The sequence below is a fragment of the Phoca vitulina genome, unplaced genomic scaffold (genome assembly GCF_004348235.1).
Source record: "Phoca vitulina isolate PV1807 unplaced genomic scaffold, GSC_HSeal_1.0 scaffold42, whole genome shotgun sequence".
Classification (NCBI taxonomy): domain Eukaryota; kingdom Metazoa; phylum Chordata; class Mammalia; order Carnivora; family Phocidae; genus Phoca; species Phoca vitulina.
The window spans coordinates 2,190,710-2,216,529 of NW_022589745.1; the positions used below are offsets into that span (position 1 = coordinate 2,190,710).

The window sequence follows — 25,820 nt, forward strand, 5'->3', positions numbered from 1 at the left end:
TCATTAATAGCCTTTTTGATTTTGACTTGGTTAGATTTTAGTTCTTTTATTTCTCCAGAAAGGGTTTCTCTAATAATTTCCATGCTTTTTTCAAGCCCAGCTAGTATCTTTATAATCATCATTCTGAACTCTAGTTCCAACATCTTACTAATGTCCGTATTGATTAGGTCCCTGGCAGTCGGTACTGCCTCTTGTTCTTTTTTTTGAGGTGAGTTTTTCCATCTTGTCGTTTTGTCCAGAGGAGAATAGATGAATGAGAGAACAAAATGCTAAAAGGGTAACAACGACCCCAGAAAAATATACACTTCCAGAAAGTGGTCGCTTTTCTGTTGATGGAGTTGCTGCTATTCTTTGCTTCGATCTCCTGTTGAGTTTGTAGGTGTTCAGAATGGTTTGATACCTATCTTAGCTGAATTCCTGGGACCAGACAAAATTTAGGTCTCCTACTCCTCTGCCATCTTGCTCCTCTCCAATGCTTAGTCCCTTTTTAACTCGATAGTCTGTTTATAAAAGCGATGGGAAACAACTAGTTTTTAAATATCCGTATACTTTATCATTAGTTAATGAAGTGATAGGTCTTAAAAGGTGAGCATTTCCATAGACCTGTGACACTCGTCACATGAGTAGGCTCGTGCATCGTCGGGAGGGTTCTTGTCATTGCCTCAGTTTGACCTTGAAGCCGCTGCTGTGATACATCATCATGAGGGTAGGCAGCACTGGAGGGTCACTTTATAGTGACCAGTTGATTTTTATTTTTTTAAGTAAACTTTACTCCACATGTGGGGCTCGAACTCAGGACTCCAAGATCAAGGATCGCATACTCTCCCAACTGAGCCACCCAGGCGCCCCTGTAATAACCAGTTTAAAAAGTACCCACAAAGCCACACACAATCCTTGTAACTAATTTGTTCCACAGGTAATCTTTTTACCTTCTTTGATTATTCGTGGTGTTAATAAATATATACAGTGGCTTGTAGTTTTTTTCATACATTGAAAATACATGATGCCAGGAGAGATTTTATTAGAATCCTAACAAGGAGACCTATTTAAGGTGGAAAATGTATTTATAAAAATATTACCTTGCCCTGGCATTTTAATTATGTCCTAAAATAATTCCTATTCTCTTTAAGATTAGGAAAGAGTTTTGAAATGTATCTTCCTAAGTAATGTCAGCACATTCTAGGATTATAATTTACAAGGAAATGAATGTCACAGCCTGTGGAGAAGGACATTTTAATCACTTTAATGGTATCATATATAGAGTTAATGATTCCCTTTGAGTCGTAGATGGGGAAAAGTTATGTACATACCATTAGTTACTTGAGTGACTTTTACTGGACTATTTTTCTCATCTTTTGGAAGTCATTGAATGCCTGTGTTCAGTTTTTCACATAGGTGTATCTTATTTTCTAGTGTAAAAAAAAGAACATTTATTTAAGTTTAGATCTTTTTCTCATATCAAACTAACTTTATTATCAGAGTTCTACATGTCATTTACAGTGGTTATGAGATTTTCGTAAGATTTTTCTCTACAGAGCTTAAAGTTTTACAGGGTATGCTTTATATTGTACTTATAAAAATAATTTCTTCACCAAATACTTCTGATATCTAATATCAAAATGGGGGAGGATCACCAGGAAGGGACCAGAACATGGGAAAGAATGGGATAAAAATAGCAAAAAGCACTCTGAGAAAATACATAATTATAATTTCAAATAGGCAGCATGTAATCAACAGCTCTGGCTCACAGGTTGCTGAGGTGAGGGCCCACTGTTTTGAAGGAAGGGAGTACCAGCCATTAGAGCTCAACACTGTGTTGGGTCGTCCTGGCCTGTCCTTTAAAGAGTCTCCTTCATCCCCCCCCCCCCCCCCGCCCCAGAACTCCTCCCTGGCTCACCGGTCACACGGCCCAGAGCTGTGCAGGATACCGGAGGCAGGAGCGAGTACAGACCAGCCCTGTCTCCCCCGGCCGGTTTCTGTTAACAGAGCGGCCCTGTCCCTGCTAGGTCCATGTCACCACTCGGGCAAGTCCAAAGAAAAAAAAGAACATCCGAAAGCTGATGCCCTTTGGAGGCTGGAGAAATAAACCGTGGGTGCACACACCCGCACGCATGTGCACGCTTGGTGTGCATGAACAGGGAAATGTCCCCAGGCCTTCTGCATGAAGCTCGTGCAGGGACAGACCCTGAGGAAGAGTGACACTAGCGTGGGAACCAGGTATCTGCCATGGTAGCTGGGTGGGGGCCAAAGACGGGTCAGGGAAATGACAAGGGCACAGGGTTGCCAGTGGGACACGATGGGGCCCAAAACACACACTTACGTAGAAAGAGCAATGTTATAGGTTACTAGGGAAAGAAGTAATCAACGATGGGATATTCAAGTGGGAAAAGTCAAAAAGATCTTTATCTCTTAGCACACACAAAAATAAATACCAAATAAATTAAAACAAAATTTTTGAATTCCAGAAAATAGAATAAACTCTTAATGACTCCAGGTAGAAAAGCATTTCTTAAACCTTTCAGGGAGAAATGAATAAATTTGACTACTTTAAAACTTGAAACTTGTATTCAACAAAAATACCAAAAACACTATTAAAAAGTGAGCCACAGGGGCACCTGGGTGGCTCAGTCAATTGAGCGTCTGCCTTTGGCTCAGGTCATGATCTCAAAGTCCTGGGATCAAGTCCAGGGTCCAGCTCCCTGCTCAGCGGGGAGTCTGCTTCTCCTTCTGCGCCTCCCCCTGTTCGTGCTCGCTCTCCCTCTCTCTCTTTCTCTGAAATAAATAAATAAAATCTTTTTTTTAAGTGAGCATTAATACACATTAATACCTTCCAACAATGTGTAAGAAACAAAACAGCCCAGTAGAAAAATAGGCAAATTATATGAAGAGGTCATTCACAGAAACCAAATAGCCCCCAGACATGGAAACAGTGCTTATCCTCAGTGGGAGCTACAGAAATGTAAATAAAACAAGAGTGTGGTGCATTTCAGCCACATAAACACGGCAGCCCAGGTGTGGTGGGAGAGTGAGCTGGACCACCTTCTCTGCACCACCTGCCACCCAGCATTTCCACCTGTAATCCCGTACGTTAGAACAATTCTCGTACCGGTCGGTGCATGAAAGGACATACTCAAGAATGTTTGTTGCTGTATTGTTTGTATTAGCCAAAAATTTTATTGGAAAACCGTAGCATTGAGCAAGAAAAAGAAAGTTATGTTACACAGTTAAATCCTTTGGAACAGTTGAAATACATGCAGGAGAGGCACATTCATCAATATCCGTAAATTTCCAAAACAGCATTGAGCAATCAAAGCAAGGTGCAAGGGCTGCTACAATGTACCAGCTTGTGTTAATGCTCGAAAACCAGCCACTGGTGCCTGAGCTGCTCGGCAATCCAGGGGAGCCTGGAAAACCTAGTTATTTTTGGCAGCAAGATCTGACCTGTCCGGGCTCCTCTGGTGTCTGGCCTCCCTCCCTGCCCTGCTCCCCTGCTCTCCAGGGAAGAGTGAGCAGGGAGAGCTCCCTCCAGGCGGGGCAGCCTCCTGTGGCCTCAGGTCTCCTGCAGACCAGTCACCTCCGGCCTGGGCCCTCTGTTCCTTGGCCCTAGATATGTCTCCATCCCTTGGAGGTCGCCCTGGCCTTGCCCACACCTGTGCAGATAGCCCTTCTCCAGACTCTTCAGGAACCTCTGGGAGCCGTCAGGGGCCTCCCATTGCTGCCAGGCTCCTGGTGGGTAAGATAGTTATGGGCTTTGTTGACCCCACTTGGTGAGAACAAAAATATTCCTGTCTGGAAATACTTTTGTTTTTGTTTTGTTTTTTTAAGATTATTTATTTATTTGAGGCGCCTGGGTGGCTCAGTCGTTAATCGTCTGCCTTCGGCTCAGGTCATGGTCCCAGGGTCCTGGGATCGAGCCCCATGTCAGGCTCCCTGCTCCGCGGGAAGCCTGCTTCTCCCTCTCCCACTCCCCCTGCTTGTGTTCCCTCTCTTGCTGTGTCTCTCTCTGTCAAATAAATAAATAAAATCTTTTAAAAAAATTATTTGAGGCGGTGGGGAGCAGGGAGCCCGATGCGGGGCTTGATCCCAGGACCCTGAGATCATGACCTGAGCCGAAGGCAGACGCTCGACCAACTGAGCCACTCAGGTGCCCCTGGAAATCTTTTTGAAATATCACAGTAAACTTGAATTATACGCAAAGAAATACTTTGTATTCTCTTATCAGGGAAAAAAATTACTTGGGGAAATGTAAATGATAAACTTGTCTAACAACCCCTTTTTTTTCTTTTTAAATTGTGATATGAGAAAAATCTCTTAGACTATCATGTTTGACTCTGGAACCATAATCCAAATCTAACTTAGTCTTTAAAGGAGTCGTGCTGAGTCACCACTGGTCCGGAATCGCAGTGAGCCCTATAGAGTAAGATAAGTTCCGGGTCCCTTCTGGCCCTTGCCTCTCTCCCAGGCTCCTGTTCTCAAACAGGCCGCCAAGAAGGTCAGGGAGGCACCCGCATCCCGCATCCCCTGCCCCGTGCTGTTAAATTGTCTTGAGGAATTAGGTCATTCTGACTCCTGGACAATTTGCTGTCAGGTTAGTGTAAGTTTGTTGAGATGTTCAGTGTTGTTTATAGACCATCAGTATTCATCAGAAGGTGGGCTAGCCCAGTACTGAGCCGCTCAGGAGTGGCATCTGTCCATGTCCATCGTCCATACTCACTTACCTGTGGGAGAATCATGTGGGGAGAAGCCGTAATAGGAACATAAACATTCTGCTTCCTCTTCACAGTTAGGAAAGGAGCCACTTTTGAAAAGATTTCCATTTACTGAAAAGTGAATAATTAAGATGATAGGTTTGGGTTTCATTTTTAATAGTTGTGATCCAGTTTGGGATATAGAAAACATATCTTAGTATATGAAATCATAGCAAGAGCTGAGGCTTTTTATACGATACATTTTATTATTTTTAATCATTTATGGAGCACTTCATATTTACAGAGTACTTGCAAATAGTTTTAGTACACGTTTAAATGTTTTATTAGTGGTGGGTATCTATACAGAGTAGATATAAAATAAGATAAGAGTCTTTACTGTGTAATGTTTCAAAAATATATAAATATCCATAATCAGATTTTCTCATTTATATGTTTTTGCACACACACAGATTCTGTGTGTCTTTGAGGTCTGTCAAGTAGATCACACTGGAGCTCACTGGGGGTGGTACCGTGTCAAGCAGCTCCTTCTACTACAGCTAAATCCCACCCCCCACCCAGGACAGAACCTCTTTCCTCATGCTTTAGCAGCCATACTTCATAACTTATACCGACATACTTGATTTTTTTTAAAAAATACTATTTCAACAAGCATTAATTTGGTTCCTGCATGAAGCGCTGTTCACGGTCATCAATGGCATGTGCGTGTCCCCTCTGTGTGGGATGGAGGTAGATGGACACACCATCCATTCCTAGGTGGCCACGACGTGATGGCCTCATCTGGAAGTGCATCATCCCCCTTGGTGCGGCCTGTCCTGTCATTCACAAACCCCTCTTCCCTCCTCTTACAAATAGCATGTTCTTCATTCAGAAAAATTGTATAACCACCATCTGTTAACATTTTAGTGTCTCTGTCTGTATATAGTATGTCTACATGTGAATATGAATACTTACATAGGTATTTGTACGTATACTAGACAAAACTTCATATTATACCTGTTTATGATTTTGTATCTTTTTAACATATCTTAAGCATTGTCTGATTAAAGTCCAATTTACAAATATTTTTATTTCATAATCTGATACTATTGTAAATAACCTTGGGATGGGCTACCTTGTACAGAAATCTTTTCTACACACATGATTATTTCTTTAGCATGAATGCTGAGAGAACAAGTAGGTCAGACTATGGGCAGTTGTGAAGCTATTAGTATGTATTATTTTCCAGAAAGGTTACACCTGTGTATGCAGAACCCTTGCTTTAGTGTCTCCTTGTCGGCCCTGACTTGTATCTTCTTTAAAAATTACTCTCTATCATTTCTTGGGCTAAGAGTTGCATTTGCTGCTATTTTTTTTTTTTTTTTTTTTTGGCTAATAAAAAAAAATCACTAATAGTGATCACAGTTATCATTTCCATCTCTTTTGTTATTAGTGTCGGGTTTTTTTATGACTTTTTTGTAGTTCTGTGAATTTACTATTTCACCATTTTTTGAACGCATGTACATGGTAGGTACAATGCTGAAGAAGTACTTTTAGAAGTTAAAAAGCATGCCCTCGACAAGGCCATGGCCCCCGGAGCTCACCCAGAGGGAGACAGGACCTCACCACAGTTAACGTTAATGTGGAACAGCAGGTTGTCCTTAATGCCCGTGCAGAACGGATGAGACAGACTGTACCTCAGAGTGTTTCTTAACCCTTTCCTCGTTGTCAATCCCCTGAGAAGCATTTTTCCACCTTGTTTCCTAATTGCTCACCTCCCTCAGCCCCAGATGAAGTAAAATACTAAGGAATAAGATTTTGTTGGGTAGGTTAATCTTTGGAGGGCCATTAATCATTATTATCCAAGAACCAAATTCCATCCCCTTGGGGGGCTATAGCCCCCCAGGAATGTGTGTGCCAGAAAATTATGAGTAGGAGGGCTCACTGTGGGCAGGAGAGGTGTCGCGAAGTTTGGGTCTGAGCCAGGTCATAGGGTGGTCATCTTTGCAGCCCTTCCTAGCTGGGGGAGAGCAGGATGGGCAGGTGGGACAGGTGTGAGCACGGACCGCTGACTGGGGGGAAGAGGTCATGAGGGGTGAGAGTGGTTCCAGCTTCTCCACAGAGTGTACCCTCATTTCCACCTTCAGGGTGGCCAGCTGACGTCACAAGGGCGTGATTGAGGCCTGGGTAAGTCACAGAGGTCACATGGGTAGTTGTAGCCAAAGGGGGTCTGCCTGCTTGTCTTCTCTCTCAACCTTTACCCTCACCCGATGACGTCGAGTCCACGCAGATGGCCTGGCCGGGCCACTGAGCCTGCTGCAGAAGTCCCACATCCAAGCTTAGTGCTCATCGTGACACTAAATACCACTGCCTGCTTCCCAGGGACCTTCTAGGCTTCTCTGGCTCCCAGTACCTTTTTAGACTGTCTCTGCTTCTTTCAAACCCCCACCCTGACCCCCACTCCTGGCTGGAGTTGGAGGAGTGGCCCCCTGCCCCAGCTTAAAGCAGCTGGAGGCCGTTGGACAAAAGCCCCCCCCCCCCCCCCAATGCTAGAATCCTTTCCTGACTCCTGGGACCTTGTGCTATTGATGATCCTTTCTTTCTAACATGCAGTCAGCGTTTCTCCAATGAGATCCTTCTCTTGCTTTCTCTCACACGGGAGCATTTGGTTAAAAGCAGACACAGAAGAAGCACCTGTTCTCTCCCCCCTCACCACCACCACCATTAGCTTGGTAACTCAGACCTCACAGGGTCACCTGGCTCACTGGTCCCCTCCTCATTTTCCACCTGTTTCATTCCATCTGACTTCCCATCCCATCTCCCCGTCAGACCAGCTCTCAGCTGCCCATGATTCTGGTGTCCCTGTGCCTGCCTCCTCGGCAGCCCTGAGCACTGTCCCCTCTTGCTCCGCACACCCCTCCCCCCACACTCGGCCCTCCCCCTCCCTGGCCACCCGTATTGCATATCCTCAGGGTCTGACCCCCATCTCACCCACACCCTCCTTGTGCAGAGCCCCCCACATTGCCCCAGGCACGCCCCTCTCCCAAACAGACCCACACACCACACGGCAGTAGCTGCTTTTTCTTTTCCTCTTGAACGTCTCAAAGGCCCCTCAGATTCAGCCTTGTTGGAATCAAATTGCAGATTCCGAGCTCTGACCCTTTCCAGCCTTCCTGTCTCCGAGACTCGCACCGCCGCCGCCGCCTGGCTGCATGTCAGAGTCTCAGATCCATCCTGCAGCCTCGCTCCCCATGCTCCCCACGTCAGATTGTCACCCGGCCTTGTCCCTCTGCCGTGTCTGCACCCTCCCCCCGCCACGGATACAGGTGGCCTGCAACCATGCTTTTCAAGCTTGGCATGGAAGGGACAGGTGTTTTCCTTTAACTGTTCAATCTTTAGCAGACTGAAACTTCTGTAAAATTCAATCTAAATTAAAATATGAAAAACATGTACAAGTCCACTTTTTATCATTATTGCATTTGACATCAAATACCCTGTCAAGTTGCTGGAGACGTTTCTGTTTCTTACCCCTTCTCGTTGAGGGCCCATCATAAGCCACTGATGGGACGTTGTCCACGGTCTCCCTGGATGTGGTGCTGGCCAGGCCTGGGGTGGCTCATTGGGCTCGGGGCCACTCAGTCTCAGGGCAGCTACTTAGTTCTGCAGTGACTGCCCACCTCCCTCGTGGATCACAGAACCAGCTGCAGACAGACAGACGTGTGAAGGAGGCTGGTCTCCAGAACTGTGTGTAGACATGCACTGGGCGAATCCAACCTGCAGGCCACACATAGACCACCAGTGCCAGGCCTGGACGACTGCTTGCTGACACCTGCTCAGCCCCTCGGGTTCATGCTTCCTCCTCACAGGGAGGGGGGCTGATGTTTCTAGAATGTGAGCAGGACACATTGCCCATCCTCTTGGAAGCCTGCAGAGGCTGGCCTGGCCTTCCCTGCCCCTTGTCCACACCTGCACTGCCCACCCCTACTGCCCCTCGTCCTCACTGCATCCCCGCGGCCCACTAACCAGGCCTTTGCCTACCGGAGCTCCCCTCCTGCCCTCCTCACTGGGTCTCTTACCCATCCTCAGCTGGAGTCATTTCCTCAGAAGACCGCCCTGAGCACTCTGCTCAGATCTACTGCCACCAGCAGGAAAGGCCAGCATGTGTGACATAGGCAGTTGGGAAAACAGCAATAATTAATCGCCCCTGCATACAGGATCTGCTTAGACATATACATAGAATTGGTCCAAACTTGGCAGAATAACTTTCCCTCTTACTTTTTCACGTTTGCAATTCAAGAATATACATAGCCACACTTAGGATGATTCTCCAGAAGTCAAAGCACCTACCTTGGCCGGTGCCCCGAGGAATTCTCCTCGCGGGGCCTGCAGGGCTGCTGTCAGGAGAAGCCGGGGATCGGCCCCCGCTCACAGGCCCCTCTGCGGCAAGGCCTATGCTCTCTGGGTCCTCACCCCAACTTAGGATTTGTCTGGCAGGTGCAGGGTGCCAACAGGAGCAGTGCGTGCCTGAGTTAGTACCTAAGAGAGGTGGGCAGCGTGCTCCAGCATCTGTTAAACAGGACTGTGTCGTTCCCTTGCCCAAAGCCCTTCCGTGGCTCCCCAGCCGCTCAGAAGGAGTCTGGATGTCTCGTGGCCTGAGGCCTTCCTTGCTGACATCCCCATTCTTATCCTCACGCCTGTCCTCTCACTGCCATGTGCCGGCCACCTGATTGAAGGCGGTTCTTCTGAGGCATCTCCGGATTCTCTCAGGCAGCTCCCCCTCGGCCTGGAGGGTCCTGCCCCTTCTTGACCCCACTGTTCCTCCTTCATGTCTGGGCTCCAGTAGCTTTCCATTCCCTGAGGTTAAGTCTGGCCACCAGGTGATGTGCTCCCCTGGCTTCTTGTTCAGAAAGCACTGTGAGCACACAAAATCATTTTACTCATCTTGGGAAAATAAGTTGTTTCATATCTGTCTTCCTTGCTAGATCGTGAGATGAGTGCATGCAAGGATGTGTGTTCATCCACCACTTGCCCCCAGAGCCTGACGTGGTCTGCCATTTGTCGGCCACGTGAACGGGAGCGTCTGCGGCGTGCAGACGGTGTTAGTGCCCGGTGTGGTGAGGAGATGGGCCACAAGCATCCACTTCTCGCTTCTCAGAAGGCTGCAGCGTGCTCTCTGAGGACGTTTTCCCGTCCATTTCCCCGGTGGCCCTCCTGTCTGTTGCATCAGGGCAAAGGATAAACAGAGCATGTCCAGCTTGATCCGCCGGCGTCCAGGTCAGCCGTCTGTTTTCATGTTGGTGAAACAGGATTATGTCAAGCATGCAAAACCACTTATTTTATTATCACACGCAGCTCTTACAGATACAAAGAAATACATCCGGCACATAGCATAAAATTAAATTATTGATTTTAAATTTGTGAAAATTACAAAATAAAGTTATTTGGCTGAAAAAGGAAAGCAGTCTTGGGGGTAGGGGAGCTTTTCAACAAGAGCTGATGGAATGAGCACTGGGTATTTATATATAACTGATGAATCACTGAACTCTACCTCAACTAGTAGTACACTACATGTTAATTAATTGAATTTAAATAAAATAAAATAAATTTTAAAAAGGAATTCTCCTCTCTGTGTTCTATCAGTTGTTAAATTTTAATGTTTTTCGGATTTGCTCGTCTCAAGCTGCATCTCCCGCTTGGCGCCCTTGCCCAGTTACACACAGGCGTCGACCAGTGGCGCTCTCGGTACCAGCAGCTGTCTGGCCTGGCCGTCATTCACCAGGAGGGGCTGGCGCGGGGCCCGGCGCCGCAGGCCCTGCGTGTAGGAGTGGCTGTGCTTTCGGTGACGCGTCCTGCTGTGTCTTACAGAGCTGCAAGAACTGGAGGGCAGCGGTTGACCTGTGTGGGCGCCTTCTCACGGCCCACGGCCAAGGCTACGGCAAGAGCGGGCTGCCCACCAGCCACACGGCAGACTCCTTACAGGTACAGCCCCTTTGGTTGGTCATAATGGGGGGACAGGGAAGGGACGTGACCTTTCATGCCACTAAGAACAACGTGAGAACGAAAAATAGATTTTCTTAGCCCAAATTTAACGTCAACATGAGTTTACTCTAGTCTTCCTTTCCAGACCCCCGCTCTGCCTCTGCACCCAGAGGGCCCTCTGGCCCTTCGGAGCTGACTGCTCACCCACATCGCACTCTCCTCTCTGTGCCTCCCCTCTGCCTCCTCCCGTGGCGATTCCATACCCTTCAGTGCCCGCCCCAGACGTGGCTCTGTCCACACCCAGCCCTGCCATCCCTGCTCTCCATTCTCCTCAACAAGGATTGGCAGATTAAGCCAAATCAGACAAAATCATTTACGTTGTTTTTATTAAGTTTGAGAGTAATTTTTATAAACGTGTCATTAGGCAAATGTGCTAAGAAACCGAGTGTAGGCTTTGTTTTAATATACTGGAAATCAAGCTCTGCTACCAAATTAATAGGAAATAGGAATTTCTGAACTTGACATTCGTAAGTAATCTATTATTTCAATTGTATCTTGTGTTTTAGCTTTGGTTTGTGAGGCTGGCACTGTTGGTGAAGCTGGGCCTTTTCCAGAATGCCGAGATGGAGTTTGAGCCCTTTGGAAACCTGGACCAGCCCGATCTCTATTACGAGTACTACCCTCACGTATATCCTGGGCGAAGGGGTAAGGCAGTGCTGGTCATATTTATGCCTTTGCGTGTAGTTTGCTTTGCTTTGCTTTGCTTCATACAGAACAAGCATCCTCAGTTTTCCTAATGTGTCCAGTCTGGAAGAATCAAGTGAGTAGCCTAGCAGTGAGCCCTGACTTACAGAATGACCTCACTCAGTTTTCTAAACGCGCTTCCCCGGACATCCCCACTGCGTAGCCATTCACCCCCTGACAGCCCTGTCTAGGCGCCTGCTGGGGGACAGCAGTAGGCTTGGTCTAGACCTGGGCGGTGGTGTTCATTCAGCCCTTTCGACTGTGCTGCCGTGTAAGCAACACTCTTACGTCACGACCTACTGCAAGTACACACAGGGAAACGCGACAGAACATTCTGGCAACAGTACTTCATGCCGGTGTCTACTGGTTTCTGTCCTGATTTAAGTTACTTAAAAATCTGGTTGCAGTCCCCCAGCGGGTTCCAGCCATCATTTGGAAGACTCTGGGCTACAGCACGGGGTAGTTGTCAGCAAAAAATAAGGATTGGGGAAGGGAGAGCACAGAGGACAGAGAGCCCTCCAGGGCACGAGCAGCCTTGAGGGGGAGCAAACGTTTCCCGGTGGAGAACCTTGTAGGTCTGTTGGAACCCCTCCCATGTTCCTGTTGAGCCTAAGACAGCTTCAGGAGGACTTCTGCCGAGAGGCAGCAGAGGTGGTGGTACTGAAGGCCGGGCCTCCGCTGTCTGGCTTCCTGGTAAGTCCTGCCCTCCCCTTAGTCGCCTGGAGCCTGGGCAAGTGATCTGGCATCTCTGTGTCCCAGCATCCTTACCAGGACGGCAGGGCTGATTCTTCTTAGGGTGTCGTGAAGCTCGAGCGAGGTCTTCGTGCAGGTTGCTGGGAACAGCGGCTAGCACATAGTGAAGACGGTGTGGGCTGTTTGCCGTATTCTGTTCTTAATTTGTCAGGAACACGCTGTAGATCACTGCCATCCTTTGTAAGATTGGCTGGTCAGCGTTTGTGGGATGTAACCGCGGAGTGAAAAAGGAAAGTTCTGGTTGTCAGGAAACAGAGAGAAAATAGTAACAGCGCCAGAGAGTACAAAGGCCGGGTTAATAATAAAGATCATGTTGGCCATAGAATTGTCAAAAACTTACATCAGCATCTCTTTTTTTTTTTTTTTTTTTTAAAGATTTTACTTATTTATTTGAGAGAGAGAATGAGAGAGAGAGAGCATGAGGGGGGAGGGTCAGAGGGAGAAGCAGGTTCCCCACTGAGCAGGGAGCCCGATGCGGGACTCGATCCTGGGACTCCAGGATCATGACCTGAGCCGAAGGCAGTCGCTTAACCAACTGAGCCACCCAGGCGCCCTTACATCAGCACCTCACTTGGTTAACATGAGTAGTAGATAAATACATTAGCTGAGAAGACAGAATTAAAACACATTTCTCAGCTTCTTTTTGTGTTGTTTTTCCTAATACTCAGATCCTGTTTCTGTGGAGGGGACACAGGGAAGGAGCAAGCTTTCTCCTTTATCGGGTTTACCCTCCACACGGGAGACAGGGGCCAGACCACGTGACTGAGTTTGCCCAGACTTGGAGGTTTCTAGCACAGGGTACTTTCATACCTTTTAACCTCACTGGTGTTATTAGTCCTATTTCTTCCTTCTGACTAAGGGAAATTACCCCTCATAGAAGAGAAATGAATGGAAAAGGTGGGTTTCAGTACCTAAAGCCGGGCCGAAATCAGATCGGTTGGCTCAACAGAGTGGAAATGAAGCAGTTGGGCTGAGTGGACTCAGAGTCAGCGAAGGAGACAGCAGGCCCTCCTCCCGAACTTGTAAAACTTCTTCCCAGCCTGTGGCCTGTTGGGTCCGGGGCCGGGACAGACGGAATCCAGGAGCCGCCGGGAGTAGTGTTCGGGAGGACACCCCTGCCCCCTGGTGCTGCCCCAGGTGGAAGAGGTGGCTCAGGGGCTCCCCGTCCGTGCTGCCACGGCCTCAGGAGCCGTGTCTGCTGTAGGCCCCGGCCAGGTCTCTGAGTGAGTCTCCTCCCACGCTCCAGCCCCAGGAAGCCCCCGGGGGTGGTGGGCTCCGTCCATCGGAGCCCGGCTGTGGGTGAGCCCCACGTCCTCCTGTGCGCTGGAAATTCAGACCGCGGTGTTCGGAGGGTGCAGCCTTCTCCTGGTCGCTCAGGGGATACTTCTCTAGCTCGCAAATGAACCGTGTCCTTTTTCGTCTACACGTTCCAGCCATTTGAGCTTCCTTCCTTACCTGAAAGGCGATGAGCAGACTTCCACCCCAGAAGGAGGTGAGTCTCTGTAGCCACTTCTGATAGCTCTGATGGAAAGGTGCCCAAGGAGGGGTTAAGGGCAGTGCCCAAGGGGGATGTTTGGGCATACTTCTGCTTGATAAATTATGCCTGGTGGCTTTGGCAATCGAGACAGGACAGGATAGGGGCACCTGGGTGGCTCAGTCAGTTAAGCGTCTGCCTTCGGCTCAGGTCATGATCCCAGGGTCCAAGGATCAAGTCCCACATCGGGCTCCCTGCTCAGAGGGGAGCCTGCTTCTCCCTCTCCTGCCACTCCCCCTGCTTGTGCTCTTTCTCTCCCATGCTCTCTCTCTGGCAAATAAATAAATAAAATCTTTAAAAAAAAAAAAAAGGACAGGATAGGATATTCTCATACTTCTAATGAGGAATAGCTATGTTTCTCTTCAGCATAAAACAAAAATGTTTCTTCCCGCCCCACCTGATTGCAGCCGGAGCGTGGCCACCAGCCCCACCCCTATTGCATGATCATGCTGCTAGGCAGGAGGCTGCCCCCTCTGCAGCTCGGGGGGTCGGGGGCTGGTGTCCAGAGGTGTCTCGTCTACAGCGGACAAAACTTAACTTTGGGTACACAGGCCCACCTCTTAGTAGTCCGAACTACTGGATTCCCTAAAGCATGCAGCTTCACAAATGCTCCGATTTCTGTTCCTGTTGAGGTCCATGAGAATTGTAGATTCAAAATGACTGTGCATCCATCAGCTGCTTCTGCATTTACCATGGGCGTTCAACGAGTGAGAGATGAGAAGGCAGGTATTTCCTGTGGTGGCCAGTGCTACTCCCAACCCTTCCGTCTGTGAACACAGCACCAGCTGGTGTGCCCTGTTTGGTGATGCTTCCTGTGTCCTGGAGTCCGGGGACTCTGCCTCTTCACCCGGCTTTCAGGAGCACGGCTTGGTGGAGCTGGTACCAAACTTCCTGTAAAATGAGGCATGAGATTTCAGGGTCAGGTGCAGCACTCCCTGTCATCCTTAGCCTCAGTTTTGAGGACATATTTTCCCAAAGATGCGCAGACAAGAAAGCACGCTTCTGATTCTGCCTGAAATTAAATTGCACTGGGATATGGATAAAGAGAAGATAGTAGCCATGCATCATTAAGCAGCTAATTTAAATTATGAAATAGACATAAATCATACATACATTTCAGCTAAAGTGTGTTAACATTCATCCACAGTGATATGCTGAATGTTTACTAATTTTTCTTCTCATTTTGTGATGTAACAAGCATAAATGTAAGATTTTGATTCATTCATTTCATTTCAGCTTGTAGTATATAAGCAAAGAAAGTCATTAAGATGTGCTTTAAAGAGGACGCTGTAACAATATAAACAAATAAATAACTTTTATGAATGAGCTTTAATATATTTTATTTAAATATTGGGCATAATTTTTACCCATTCAGAATATTCATAGCAAAACATCTAATGAATCATGAGTAAAAATCATGAAGTGCTTTGTTTTGTTTTTTAAATTTTCATCCAAGAAAGGAAGAGTATTGTGGTCTGATACATGTCTAGCAATTTCATATTTAATTTCTGCCTGTCTCAAGGGTGGAGTGTGTGTGTTTCCAGAAACTCAGCACTGTCTTTTAATCGGTTTGAATTCTCCCTCCTGCTTGAAAGAAAGAACAGCAGTGAGCATTGAGCCGCCCCAGGCTCAACCCTGTTCCTGGGTCTCTGTCCTCCACTCCTCCCTCCCTTGGGAGGCCATCCGTCGGTCCCTGTCCCTCAGGGCCCCAGAGGTTGGCTTAGGAGCTGTTTGCATCAGACCCTTGCTCAGACTTCCGACAGTGGGGTGAGAAGCGTTCAGAGCTCAGACTCCGTGTTGAGCAGCGAAGTGGTGGGTCGTGAGCGGATTTGACACCTTAGGGTCACACTTGGCTACCAAGCCCTCCCTGTCTTTGTCACCAGGTGCAGGAAACTCCAAAGATCAGTGCTGGTGGTAAGGGTAGAAGATGTCAAAACAAGAACGAAAATTGAGCTCCATGGTAACACCATGTGGCCTCTGTGTCCGGGGCAGAGAAAAAGAAAGATAAGCGTGTCGTAAGGTTCTTTCTTTCTTGTAGCGCTCTGATTTTGAGACACAAGTCCCCTACCTGTGAGTTCTAACTCTGTCCAGTAGGGTCCTCTCTAAATTCCTGGGGACGCCATCACTGCTTCACGGGAACCGAACGCCCTTGGGCACAGGGATTGGTTTGCACGTGTGGGCGTGTTGGGTGTTTCTGTGTCGCTCACGTCCTGTTCACCCCGATTCCCATGCACTTCTGTCCCTGGGAAACCCAGTCTGGACATGCCCCCTGCTTGAGTCCTCTTTACTCTTCACTCGACCCAAATTGACTATTTATTTTAATTAAACGTTTTTAAACACAAGAAAGAATTTTATTAAACACTCAGTAAATATTAACATTTTTCCACATTTACTTTAGCCATTTTTGCAATAAGTTCAAGTACACATTACCAACGTGGCCTTTCAGGCGCCCCAGTTCTGTCCCCTCCCAGAGGGGTCACTCCCCTGCATGTGTCATGTGTGCTCACAGGCCATGTTTTCACACTTCCGCTGCATGCACACACATACTCACAGACACATGGAAGTGTCTGGTGCCCGTGTTCTTGCGTTTCTCTAAGGCCCACGTTCAAAGTGCCACTGCCTGGCTGTATGGCGTTTGTATTTTCAGTTTTGTTTTGTTTTTTTTTAAGATTTCATTTATTTATTTGTCAGAGAGGGAGAGAGAGCACAAGCAGGGGGAGCGGCAGGCAGAGGGAGAAGCAGGCTCCCCGCTGAGCAGGGAGCCCGATGTCGGGCTCCATCCCAGGACCCTGGGATCATGACCTGAGCCGAAGGCAGACGCTTAACGACTGAGCCACCTAGGAGCCCCTGTATTTTCAATTTTATGAGAAAACAATCAAATTGCTTTCCAAAGCAGCTGTAATAATTCACACTCCCAACACCAGTGTCTTAAAGTTTTTGTTTCATCACCTGCGAATCAGTCATTATTGGTCAGACTTCTGTCTGGTGGGTCTGAAATTCTAACCTCACGTTTTAACTTAATGCTTCTGAGTGAAACGCCTTTTCACGTGAAAGCGTTTGTTGGCGTTTCCTCCCCAGGGCTCCCAGGGTCTGGGCCTGTGTTCCCATCGGGTTATCTTTTGTTACTGCTCTGTTGAAGTTCTCCACATATTTTGAGTATTTAATCTTTTGTCCTTTATGAATCTTGCAAATATCTTCTCCGGATCTGGGAATATTATTTCTAACCCTAGAAAAATATTGTAATTGCGATATACCAACATGACCTTTTTTGTGTGCAGCCTATCACATTTTCGGAGTGTCCTCACCTTGCTTCCACATGTTGTGATGTCAGAAATAGTAAGTGCAGACTGATCATGCCGGCGTCCTTGACCTGGGCCGGGCAGGTTGGAACAGGTGAAGCGCCGACCATACAGCTTTCCAGACCAGTTTCCTCGCTGAGCTCCAGTGTGCTGTCGCTGTGACCACCGTGTGCACATGGAAGGAGCTTTGTGAGGGGGATTAGTGGAAAGAGGGTGTGGAGCAGCTCCCTGCCCTGTGCCTGGAGCTTCGGAGGGCCGAGAAGGCCATGCAGAGCTCCCCAGGCTCTGTGTCAGGCGCTGTCAGAGACCATTCCTCCCGTGTGCCCCAAATGCACCCTGAGCCCCTGATTCCCTGCCACCTTAGATTCTAATGGGAACGAGACGGGATGCACAGTTGGCTTAGCGAGCATTCCCCCACGGGTCCCGGGCACCTGATCTGTGACCGCGTAGACAGACACCCCGTGACCTCCCTGCACACCCCAGGAGCAGTCAGCCCCCTCTGGAAGCCTACTGTCACCCCACCTCTTGGGGTGGAGGTGGCAAGAGGAAATGGCAAGGGGCTTGTGGGCACCAGCCTTTGGCCGAGGTTAAGAATGTTTTTGTTTTTGTTTGTCTTTAATGTTGACAACTCTGGAACGACTGTTGAGTGTTAGGGCTTTCGCACACCTGTCCAAGCAGTACACGCTGCTTTCCTCTTGGGAGTCGTTCTTCGTATGCCTGTGATCGGCTTCTCTTTTTAAGTTGCTTTTAATTGTGTTTATTTTGTAATTGTTAATTGTTAATTCTAGAACAAACTGCTTTTCCCTTTAAAGGGAAAAGGAAAAGGGTTTGTATTCATGAGATTTGTAGACGGGGGTTGTACCTGCAGATAATATAACTAGGCCATTCATCGTGTCTTTTCATTAACGTCTTGCTTGGTGTGGCACGTCTGTTACATTGATGAACCAGTATCAATACGTGATTATTGACAGCTGTTGATGGTTTACATCTGGGCTCATGCTTTGTGCCACACGTATTCATTGTGTTTTTATCTTCACAAGCAATGAAATGTGCATTCCTGACATCGGTGGTATATCCATTCATTAGATTCGGCCTCTTGTGGGGTAGTGAGATTGTCCAGAATCCCAGCACCACCTTTTTAATCCGCTGTTTGGGATTCTCTCTTGTTCAAAAGAAAGAGCCATGATGAAAGTGGGTGGGTAAAACTTACACCAGCGCTTGGGTTTTCAAAGTACTTCTCAGCATTAAAGAGTTCACTTGACTTTCTCTGCATCTGGAGGAAAACTTTGAAGCCGAAGATGGGAAAGAAAGTCTGTTCTGACGCTCCTCAGTGTGGTGTTTACGAAATTCAGTGATTCCTGTAACGCTGAGCCGGGGTACACTGAGTGGAAGTTACTAGAGTTCCTCGTGGTGCTGTCATGAAGTCGTATTTCAGGACTTCATCTGCACAGATTACCAAGTCAGTCATCAATTAAAATTGATGAGGCATGGGCGCCTGGGTGGCTCAGTTGGTTAAGCGACTGCCTTCGGCTCAGGTCATGATCCTGGAGTCCCGGGATCGAGTCCCACATCGGGCTCCCAGCTCAGCGGCGAGCCTGCTTCTCCCTCTGACCTTCTCCCCTCTCATGCTGTTTCTCTCTCGCTCGCTCTCTAATACATAAATAAATAAAATCTTTAAAAAAAAAAAAAAATTGATGAGGCAAACACTTGAATTGGACGCTAAACCTCTGTACCCTTCCTTCATCTATCCACTCCTCCGGAAGTAAAGGTAAATTGTCGCTGGTCTCTCGTCCTTTTCTGCCTTCCCTCCAGAATCGTGGAATTCACATTTCTGGTTCCCCAATCAAAATTCGGAAACTTTTTTCCAACACATAACCATACGTGATAGCTCAGAATTAATTGTTAAGCGCATTTCAAATGTCTTATTTTGTTTTCTGTGACAAAATTCACCTCTTGGAGTTCACATCTTCTGCTTAGGTTACATTTCTACCTTATGCCAGACGTCTTGAGCATTTATCATTTGAAGCGTATTTTCCTCATTCTGAGCAAGCTGGTTGTTAATTTTACTGCTTTTCACTTGCTCACAGTTTTAATGAACTTTGGCATTTCCAGTCTTTTCCTAGAAGAAATCCTTATAGATATGGACGTGTTCCATTTGGGGTTCCACTGCTACCATTAGAACACTCCTGAACCTGTCTTACACAAGAACCGCCACGGTGACGGACCGGATCACACACAGCCCTCCCAGACTCCCGTGGAGGTGGTGTGATCCATGCCTCGTGCACTAGACCGGCACTGAATTTCCTGTTTACCTAATAAATCAGCTGGGATGTTTTTGGATGTGTTCAGTATGGTTGTGGGGCTTTTTTAATTTAAAATGCAGCGTTGGGGGCGCCTGAGTGGCTCAGTCGGTTAAGCGTCTGCCTTCGGTTCAGGTCATGATTTCAGGGTCCTGGGATCAAGCCCCACATCGGGCTCCCTGCTCGGCGGGAAGCCTGCTTCTCCCTCTGCCTGCCACTCCCCCCCGCTTGGTGCTCACGAGCTGACTCTCTGTCTCTCAAGTAACTAAATAATCTTCTAATAAAATGCAGCATTGAAGTTGCAGGCAGTCTTGTTGAGGACTGTTTCTACGGAAAAGGTGAAGGGCACCATGTTCTCTGTCAGACAGCCATCCAATGACCTGTGTCCCGATAACCGAGCAGTGAAAGGAGAGACGCCAGCGACGTGGCTCCTCCTCAGGCTGTCGGAGAATCGAGAACAACGTGAGACCAGCAGAGCAGAGGGAGATGTCGAGGGAAACACGTGCAGAGCAGTGATCCCCTGCACAGGGCCCTGCACAGCTTGGAAGTGAGACAGAAATGCCCGGGCAAAGGTCCTCTGAACATGTGCTGTTAATGCGGGGCAGAGGGCCCATGTAGACCCTTTAGGTGCTCTCTGCTGGATGTCCACATGGCTGGGCCTCACGGCAGGGTGGCCATGTTCCAGGACCCCTGCCCTGTCCCGAGAGGACGCCATCAGCCCAGCACACAGGGCAGATGAGCAGTGGGAGGTCAGACTATCTGAGTTGTGCTGCTGAAGGAAGGCACACCCCTCCACAGAGAAGCTGAAGTTTCTCCACTCGTCTGTGTCTTTTTTCTCTGCCCAGCACAGAGGCCTGCTTCATTTCTGATTCCTCTCTGCCGCCGGACCAGCAGTGGGGGCTCCCTGCACGGCAGGGGACCGTCAGAAATGAATTTTGTAGGAGTATTTTCATTTAATGTTTTCTAAATGATTAATGAGAATGCTTCCACCAACCTAGAGTTAGGCAGGTCAGGACTGTACATGGGAATCTTCCAGAAAAACAGATCCACTGGGAATGATTTGTCTTTACAGATTTTGACTAGCCCTATATTTCAAAGCTCACTCTCCCTGCAGGAGGGAGGCCTCGGGCTAGTGGGAAAGCTGTGCACGTTTCAGCTTGCTCAGCACTGCTTGGCCTGGAGGGTTGCACGGGGTCCCAGCGCCAGACACGGGAGGCTGCGTCTGGCCAGACTAAGAGAATCGGGGAACGGTGCTTTTATCTGCTTTTCCTCAAACAAGCAAAACTAAGTCTGTAGCGTTGTTAGGGAACGCCCGAGTCCCATCACTGCAGTTGTCTGCACTTTATTGAACCACCGCGTGGTTTCCCTGGGGACAGTGGTCACACACACCCCCCCCCCCCAGCTTGTGTGTCCAGGCCTGGCCTTGCACTGGGCACCTCAACCCCCTCAGAAAACGTTTGTCACCTTCAGTGAGCATGCTCAAGCTGGACCGGGTCTCCAGTGTTTCATGTTTCGTCTCTATGAACAGTGTATTTTTTTTCTAGCAAGGGGCATTTTTTTCTTTCTGAATTCTTCCATTTTTCTCTTTCCCTGGAGGCTGGGAGGTGTGTGCTTTCCTCTTGATTTTTAAAGCGATGCAAGTGGTACCAAGAGAGAAGAGGAGGAAGGCTTTTTCCTTCTTCGATCTTAGCTTCCAGATCTCTCTAAGAAAGTCACAGTAGAGACAGCGTGCTCATTAAGGAAGCCCACCTGCTTTCTGTTCTCAGCTGTCAGGTTGAGTCCAAACTCCCAGATTCACGTCACAGGGAGCCACGAGTGTCACCTGCATCCACGCCACCCAGGGCTCTCTGTTGGCAGTGTGGTGCCCACGCTGCAAGGGGCTCGGGGTTGGCAGGTGCAGACTGTGCCCAGAGGGAGGCTGCTGCGAGGGAGCGGTACCGCCAGCAGGAGGGGACAGCAGTGCCTTCCCTGCCACAGAACCCCAAGCGCGTCCTGTCTGCACGGGAGAAGCAGTGGATGGAGGAGCAGATGGCCCAGTGGCAGCAAGGGATCCGCGCGTTCTGTGGGCTTGTTCCCTCTCACTGTAACATCAGGGCGAGGGAGCACAAGTTAATAGTTCTAAAATAACATGCTACATTTTTTTATATAAAAGAATTTTTGCTTCACTGTATGAGTTTTGTGATTTTATTCATGTCCCCACGTTCAAGGAAGACATGGGTGAATTTTGTCTTTTCGCCTCTTGAAAAGCCGCTGTGGGAGCTGCTGTATGCGGGCAAGACTGCAGGGAGCCGAGAAACCCCACATGGGGGGCAGGAGGAGTGCGGACCACGGATCAGCCCCACACGGTTTCTGCACTCTCCCATCCCCTAGCCCCGGTTCTTCTCTCAATGCCTGTATTTGCTCTAGAAAGAGCAGGCGATGGCGAGGAAACAGCGCGTAACTTGGAGGGAGACTTGGTCATGCGATGCATGATGGCTGTTTTCATACCGGCTGCCAGCTTTGATTTGACTCTAACGAGTGAGGCTGTGTGTGGAGGCATGTTTAGACATACAGATTGCGCTTGACAGCCGTGGGGCTAGTGCACTTTGAACTCAGGCGGCAGGTAAGGGTTCAGAGCAGGGCTTTTCCAGCTTTCCTGTGTACTCAGGCCCCCGGGCCTTGGCGGAGGCAGGTTCTGGCATGGTAGGTCCACGCAGGGCCCCAGTCTGCAGCTGGGGGAAGGACCACTCGCAGAACCGGGGTTCTTAGTAGCTTTGAGCCCACCTTGTGTGTCTGGTTGCTTTCTGAAATCTGTTGATATCTTCCTCCACCTGCCTGCATATCTTTATGCAATTAATTAAACTAATTTTAATGTACTTCCATCTCTTTCAGCTAAAAGTAAACATTTCATTTGAAGCTGTGAACTTTTCAGCTACTCATACCATACCAAAAAATTACATTTTTATAACATTCATCAAACTACAGACCACTTTTCTGTGGTTTAACTATGAACAGACTGCATGCTTCACCAGTGGGACTCCGCAAGTTCATGTGCAAAGTAGTCGGTACTTAAAAAATATTTTCCATAGAATTCAATCTGTACCTAGTTAGACCCTTAGGTCAGCCCACAAAAGCCTGTTTGACCGTTAAATACATCTTGAATAGAATACTAATATTACTCTTTCGCCTATAACTGGCTACCATATTTAGTATTTCTAAGAAAAAATATTTTTTTCATTCCAATTTGAGATTCCCCAGAACATGGTCTTTTTTTTTTTCCTTAAGAAATGGATCTAATTTTATTTCTTTTTTCATGTGGCCTTCTACATACCCCAACAGTGCTTATTGAAAATTACATTTTCCTTTTCAATAATTTGGGGATACTGTCTTTGTTGTACATTAAATTCTGAGTGCAGTTGAGCTTGTCTTTTTTTTAATCAATCTTTATTTTTAGGATTCTTTCAGGTTTAGTACAGAGAGTTCCATATACTCCCTCTTTTGCACACAATTCTTATTAATATCTTGTATTATTGTTAACATCTTGCATTTGTGTAGGACATTTGTTACAATAGATTGATACATTGTTATTAAAAATCTGTCCTTTAGAACTCACTCCTGGTGTTGTACATTCTTTGAGTCTGGACAAATGGATAATGAAGTTTATCTACTGTTAGGGTATCCCACAGAATAGTTTCACTGCCCTTAACATCCTCTGTCTTCTCCCTGCTTGTCCTTCCTCCCCGTTAGCCCCAGGAAACCACCGATCCTTTCACTGGCTTCATAGATTTGCCTCTTACAGATTGTCTTATTTGCTGGAATCATATAATATGCAGCCTTTTCAGGCTGGCTTCTACATAGCCATGTGCATTTAGGGTTCCTCCAGGCCTTTTTGTGGTTTGGTAACACATTTCTTTTTAGTACTGAAAAGTATTCACTTGTCTGGATGTACCATAGTTTATTCATTCACCTATCAAAAGACATCTTGGCTGCTTCTGGTTTTTGGCAATGATGAATAAAGTTGCGTTCTTGTGACAATTCGGGAGGAAGAAAAGATGGTGGAGGAGTAGGGGACCCTATTCCAACCAGTCCCCTGAATTGAGCTGGATATCTACCAGACCACTCTGAACACCCAAAAAATCAGCCTGAGATGTAAGAAGATATATCTGGATCTCTACAAACAGAATATCGCAGGCAGTTGGTTTCGAGGTACGAAGCAGGGAGCCGTGATTCCATGAGCAGATATCGGAGGATAAACAGAAGGTGGAGGGAGCCATGGGGATGCTGCACCACCGGTGAGCAATAGCCTCCCGCACTGGGGACAGGGCACAGACTCGCAGACCAGTAGCAACAGGGAAAGGACTTTAGGGCAGCCCCCCGGACTGAAACCTGGAGCGGCGGGGCCGTGCCTGTGAACTGGGGGTGGCTGGTGGTTTTAGAAGCACAAAGGGCAGAGATGAGCCCCAGCCTGGAGGCGAGGACTGGGAGCCCTGCTGAGGGGTACACAACCCAGGACGCTGCAGTTTATAGCAGCACAGACAGAAACAGAGATACTGTGGCCTGGAGAGCTCACTGAAGAACAGACTGCAGTCTCTCTGCTCTGAGGCAGAGGGTTGGAAACGGTCTCTTCTGCTCTGACTCTAGGAAGAGATGCAGAGAACCACCAGAGAACAAAAGCCCCAAAAAACCGGTTTTCACTGAGCCCGTCCCCCCCACACACGGGGAGCAGGGCAACTCTGCCCAAACAGGGTTGCCTGAGTAACAATATGGCAGGCCCATCCCCCAGAAGACAGGCTGGGAGAACAAGAGGCTGACAACCCTAAGGTCCCTATAGAACAGGTGCATCTTGCTTGGGTTGTGGTCAATAATTTGGACTCTGTACATTCCCTCAACCATCCCTCAACAATGAATAGGAGGAGGAACCCCCACAATAGGAAAGACTCAAGAGACTGTGACTCCTGCCACAGATTTACAAATGGATACAGATATAACCAAGATGTCGGAAATGGACTTCAGGGTAACAGTTACGAAGATGATAGCTAGAATGGAGAAATCGATTAATGGCAACATAGAGTCTCTAAGGGCAGAAATGAAAGCTGAACTGGCAGAATTTAGAAATGTTCTCAATGAGATCCAATCTAATCTAGATAATCTAACAGCTAGGGTAAGCAAGGCAGAAGAATGAATTAGTGATCTAGAAGACCAATTGATAGAAAAAAAGGAAAAAGAGGAGGCCAGGGAGAAAAAACTCAAAATCCATGAAACCAGAATCAGAGAGCTAAGTGACACCATGAAACGTTCCAATGTCAGAATTGGGATCCCTGAGAGGGTGGAGAGAGAGAGACCACTAAGCCGGCCCTTCAAGAAAATTAAAGGCGGTTCTATAAAAAGAGAAAGACCCCAAGAGTGACACAGAACAGAAATTTACAATCTGTAGAAACAAGGACTTCACAGGCAACGTGATGACAATAAATTCATATCTTTCAATAATCACTGTCAACGTGAACGTAAATGCTCTCATAAAACGGCACAGGGTTGCAGATTGAATAAAAAGACAGGACCCATCCATATGCTGTCCACAAGAGACTCATTTTGAACCTAAAGGTACCTCAAAAGAAAGCTGTTCTTTTATCAGACAAATTAGATTATAAGCTAAAGACTGTACTTAGAGACACAGAGGACACTATATCATTCTTAAAGGGTCTATCCAACAAGAAGATCTAACAATTGTAAATATCTACACCCCCAACATGAGAGCAGCCAACTACATAAGCCAACTGTTAACCAAAATAAAGAGTAATATTGATAATACGTTAATTGTAGGAGACCTCAATACTCCACTCTCAGCAATAGACAAATCATCTAAGCAGAAAATCAACAAAGAAACCAGAGCTTTGAATAACACTGGACCAGATGGACCTCATAGATATATACAGAACATCCCACCCTAAAACAACAGAATACTCATTCTCGAGCGCACATGGAACTTTCTCCAGGTTAGACCACATACTGGGTCACAAATCAGGTCTCAACCGATACCAAAAGATTGAGATTATTCCCTGCATATTCTCAGACCATAATGCTTTAAAACTGGAACTCAATCACAAGAAAAAATTTGGAAGAAATTCAAACATGTGGAAGCTAAAGACCACTCTGCTCAAGAATGTTTGGGTCAACCAGGAAGTCAAAGACCTTAAACAATTCATGGAAACCAATGAGAATGAAAACACATTGGTCCAAAACCTATGAGATACTGCAAAGGAGGTCCTAAGGGGGAAATACATAGCCATCCAAGCCTCACTCAAAAAAATAGAAAAATCCCGAATTCACCAACTTTACACCTTAAAGAACTAGAGAAAAAGCAACAAATGATGCCTAGGCCACGCATTAGAAGAGAAATAATTAAGATTAGAGCAGAGAGCAATGAATTAGAAACCAGAAACACAGTGGATCAGATCAAGGAAACTAGAAGCTGGTTCTTTGAAAGAATAAGATGGATAAACCACTGGCCAGACTTATCCAAAAGAAAAGAGAAAGGACCCAAATTAAT

General features: G+C 47.3%; 1 protein-coding gene across 1 annotated transcript in view; it reads left to right on the forward strand.

Annotated features, from left to right (window-relative positions):
- TRAPPC12 (trafficking protein particle complex 12) overlaps positions 1-25,820 on the forward strand; it is a 92,026-nt gene that overhangs the window by 27,692 nt on the left and 38,514 nt on the right. The window contains exons 4-5 of the mRNA XM_032430016.1: positions 10,551-10,664; positions 11,231-11,369. Coding sequence (XP_032285907.1) covers positions 10,551-10,664; positions 11,231-11,369 — 253 coding nt within the window. The remainder of the gene's footprint in view (positions 1-10,550; positions 10,665-11,230; positions 11,370-25,820) is intronic.